General features: G+C 41.5%; 1 protein-coding gene across 1 annotated transcript; it reads left to right on the top strand.

Moving 5' to 3' along the window:
* LOC129738400 (uncharacterized) lies at positions 1–4,014 on the top strand. The gene is made up of 2 exons (XM_055729580.1): positions 1–1,035; positions 3,940–4,014. The coding sequence occupies exons 1-2, from the start codon at positions 1–3 to the stop codon at positions 4,012–4,014; spliced, it is 1,110 nt and encodes a 369-aa protein (XP_055585555.1).
* The last annotated feature ends 507 nt before the right edge of the window (positions 4,015–4,521 follow it).

The raw sequence follows: 4,521 nt of genomic DNA, 5'->3' as shown, positions 1-4,521 counted from the left end.
ATGGCATTTGTAGGGTTGGATATTTTAAATGAAAATTGGCGTCCGAACCTTTGGACCTTATTCGTGCTGCTGCTGCTGGGGACTTATCCAATTTTGGCCCTTCGATATATGAGGAGTAATATCGACTCGTTGGAAATTCTAGCAGAGGCTTTTGCCGCGTTGATAACCATAACGGATGCATTCTGCGGAACAATAGAGTTGATGGTCGACCGAGTGAAATGGCGGAATGTCATGGAAGAAATACGCGACAGCCGTCGTTTGTTCGCATCGCTAAAGACGTCTCAGCGCTTGTTCGACGAATATTTGAATCTAAATGTGAAGTATGCTAAGGCTTTCTACGTCATCTACGCGTCATCTACTTCAACCTATACGCTAATGGCCATCTTTCTTCCGGATGAGAGAAAATTCAATCTGCCTATTTCTATTGGGTTTTATTGGTTGCATCGAGAAGCGTACCTCTTCTATCCGGTAAACTTTGTGTATCAGATGATCGGTATGCTGGTTACACAACACGTTTTGCTGGCTCAGTGTTGCCTGCTGGTGACGTCAGTGATGTCAGCTTGTTGCCGACTGGACGCGGTAAGGCTCATGTTGGAAGACTTCAACGAGCGTATTCGGGGGGCGAAAGATTCACCGCAAGCCCTTGAACAGTCGCTCAACGAGATCATCGAAATGCACGTACGCTGCAAAGACTTCATTCGCCGCATCGAGAAACATTTCGCCATAATGTATCTGATTATATACGCCACCTGCGGAGGAATTACCTTCATGAGTTTGAACGTTATCTCCCAGAATAAGTTTTCATCAACCAGTACGCTGATGCTGGCAGCGCTTGGGACCATTTTTATCCAGTGCTACTTCGGAAATAGACTACTGATCGTCAATGAGCGGTTGTATCGAGCAGTCTACGAAATCGAGTGGTATAAACTATCCGTCAAGGGGCAGAAAACCTTCAAATTTTTCCTAACCAATGCGCAACTTCCAACGCAGCTGAGCGGAGTGCTGATGCCACTTAATCTGTCGACATTTGTTTCGGTAATCGATGCTTCCGATTTCTTTTTGTCACCAAAATACTTCAATTTTTGTTTTTACAAATTATGAAGGCTGCCTTTTCCTACTTTTCTGTACTGAATCAACATGATATGTAGAACAACCAAGTAGGCTGGATTTTGAGACAGTTCGCATACGTTTTTGCAATGAAAAAAGTTGGGATAGTTCAGTGTAATAAAGTGATAGGTGATTCTAATAATAGAACTTTTAAATATATTTCATGCTTCAAAGTCAAAGCTTAAACAGAAAAAAAGCGCAGCCGATTTTGCATCTAATTTTGCATTTGAAATTTTGTATCTACTCTATCATTTAGGTGTTCGTTCTTGCCTTCTCATTTTTAATTACTGTTCTACAAAATTACATTTAGGGCTCATAAAAAGGATTTAGCATCCTTGTCGTAAATCAGAACAAATACTTAAAGGCGAAGTTTTGCCTAGTAGCTTTCCAACAAGAAGGGCCAGATTTAAACCTCACTTGAAAATCTCATAAACAAACCGATAATAAGTAACCGGAAAAATCTGCTTATTTATCGACTTTCCTCGCATTCATATCGGTTTGGCGGCAACCGCCTACCTCGATCTGGCGAAAGCACCCATAAAATTATCATAGAATGGCCATTATCAGACCAGAGGTTTTAAAATTCCGTCGAAAGGCTTGCTTTGATGCTATCTTGGCGAGGACTTCATCGATACTAGAACTAGCACAGCTCATTTTCAAAAGAATGACACATCATCAAAAAGATTGAGGGGCTGAAAAATATGAAAAATAGTAATTTAATGCCAGCGGCTAATCACAGGGCCTTCGGTAAATGGGTTTATCTTTTTCCATTGGCTTTCTTTCATTTTTTTAAAGTGCATGTTTTCCCCTCCGTATCAATTTTTCATTTTTTTTTTCTGTTGTTGCCGATTGACATTTTCTCTCTTTAACTTCCGAACGAAAGCTTTTGTTGTGGACGGATTTCTTTCAGTTATTCTAGGTACCTACAGACATCGAGGGACCAACTACCTAGTGCAGCGTTTTTGCTTTGACATGTCGAAACCAATTTGGGATCAAAATTCAATCTTCATCATCATCCTCATCGGCAAACTCACCGATGATGGAAAAACGACCTACGCGTAGAGGTTCATATGGGCATTGACTCTGTCAAGGGACTGGGTAATTGATATCCCTTCTAGTGTGTGTCCTTTCCTGATGGAAGATATTAGCGATAATTCCTATGTTTTGATCGCAAAATTCGATTGTGGTTGTTTGGTTTAAAATGTAGGTTTTTTTCCTGTTGAGTATTTTAAAATTACCCGGGCTTAAATAGGTTGGAATAATGATATGAAAAAGGGAACGTGAACAATAGGGTGCCATATGGACTGGTGAGGGATTGAATTTCAGTAGGTTTTTTTTTTCTAGTATCAATTTGCCGAAAAGCACATTCCTTTCTGATTGACAAATTTATCTATATCCACATGCGTATTTGCCATATTGACATCAAAGCAGGCGAGACGATGTTTCCTGGTTTCACTCGACTTCCATTATCGACCGAGTAACCACGCGCGATATCACAAGTCAAGGACCACTTGATTGAATTTCCGGTTTGCCTCTTTCGACGCCTACTACTGCAACGGGAAGAAATAAATCTTGGTTACCACGCGGAAATACTGACAAGATGTTTTTCCATTTACCCGATTTTTTCCACTACACATTGACTAACAATGGCACAACAATTTGCTCCACCAGCCTTGACAATTTCTTTTCGACAGAATGCCAATAAGCGAACAAAGCCCGTCTTTCGGTTCAATTATTTATTTATTTCGCAAAAGCAGCTCACTCACGGCATAGTTTTCCACCAAATCAAAAGAAGATAAATTTGTTCGCGTCTGCCTGAGAGCTGAGCTCACTCCCGTTGGTTGATTTATGCCCGGTTTTTTTTTCTCCAGCAACTTCCGCCTGATTCCTTCCTGAGGAATTTTCCTTTCTCAGAAAGTTAGTAAGTCACCGCGAACCGAAACCCAATCACACTCGACATCGTGTGAGCTAAGGCGAAGACAATATGTCTTACTTTTGCCCTCGGTTCGGTTTACGGAAAACTTTCTCCCATTCATTGTTTGCGAGTGGAAAACAATCTGTGCGTATTAACGTAGCTCAGATTTTTCTCAAGAGAACTTACTGCAGTAGGCTTGGGTTTATGGCAAAGAACTAAAGTTTTTGAAATCCTTAGCTGAATTCTCGATTTAAAAAAAAATTAGCATTTCTTGTCTAAATTGGGCATCAAACAAAAATCCTCGAAGCCATTTCGACATTATTCACATGGAAAGCTCCAAAAATTGAAAAAAAATCTCGAATATTATTTATTTGCCAAAAATGTAAAATACCTTCCATTTATTTACTCCTTTCGAGGGACACCCAGAGCTTATTGGTCCATTTTTCGTATCTCAGCAAATCCTTGCAGCAGGTTTCACATGTGGTGAAGGTCCCCGGGGATTACCGCAGGATCTACTCGATATCACACGTAGTGTTCCTTCTTCAGATTTTTTTGTGTGTTTTTTTTTCAATCAAAATTTAGTGTTTCTTTTCTGCAGGAACGTGGTTGTAATAAATCAAAGTAAGCTTGCATTTATCAATGACCGATTTCCCACCGCCAACTTCGACTGTTAACAGTTAAGATTTGAATTTGTTTTACGGCGACCGAACCAATTTTTGCTCAATTGATTTTGTGGCTTCATTTGAACCGTAGAATGTGTCGACGTGCGGTGTCTGATTTCCACGAAATTCAATGCGCGAGACATCACGCGGAAATGTCACCGTCTTGGCAAATTTCCGAACCAAAGACGGACACCGCGCCCGCGGATGGGGGCGGAATGGGTAAAGTTTTAATTACAATTTCATTCATCCGTGCAGCAGCAACAGCAGCGTCAGCACCGGAGTTGTAAAAATTGTGTCCCGTTTTGCGTGATAGTAAATGTGGCCGGATGATGACGATGGCCCATTCAAGTTGTCGCGATGTCGTCGTAAAACAGGATCTGATTACCATTGCACCCCCACCCAAATCTACTGACTCACTGCGGGCGAGACGAAACGCCTTCACCCGACCCGAAACGCGGAAAATTGGTGGGCGATAAGCATTGATTTTGGCAGCTCTACGCCAATTCGTGCCAACAGCAGTCAGTAGGCGCTGCTGCGGTCGGTTGACATTTCCGTTTCAGTTTTTCCAAAACGGGAAAATCACGGAAGTTGTTCTTAATTAAAAACCATCCCAATCGCATAGCCTACCCCTTTTTTCCTTTGGGGTTTCCTTTCTCGGGTGTCAGTCGTGTTGATGAGTAGGCTTTTACTTTCCCCTGAGCTGGAAAGCGGACGTTGTCAAACTCAAGTCCTACTAATGGCTGATGGAGAATTTATAATGAGCAGACCAATATTTGGTTTACCAATTTGTGTCACTTTGCCTTCCAAAAGTCATGATGCTAATGCCGTTTAACCCTT

The sequence above is a fragment of the Uranotaenia lowii genome, chromosome 1, assembly GCF_029784155.1.
Source record: "Uranotaenia lowii strain MFRU-FL chromosome 1, ASM2978415v1, whole genome shotgun sequence".
Lineage (NCBI taxonomy): Eukaryota > Metazoa > Arthropoda > Insecta > Diptera > Culicidae > Uranotaenia > Uranotaenia lowii.
Note: the sequence above shows the minus strand (reverse complement) of the source record. Positions and strands in the feature narration are given on the sequence as shown.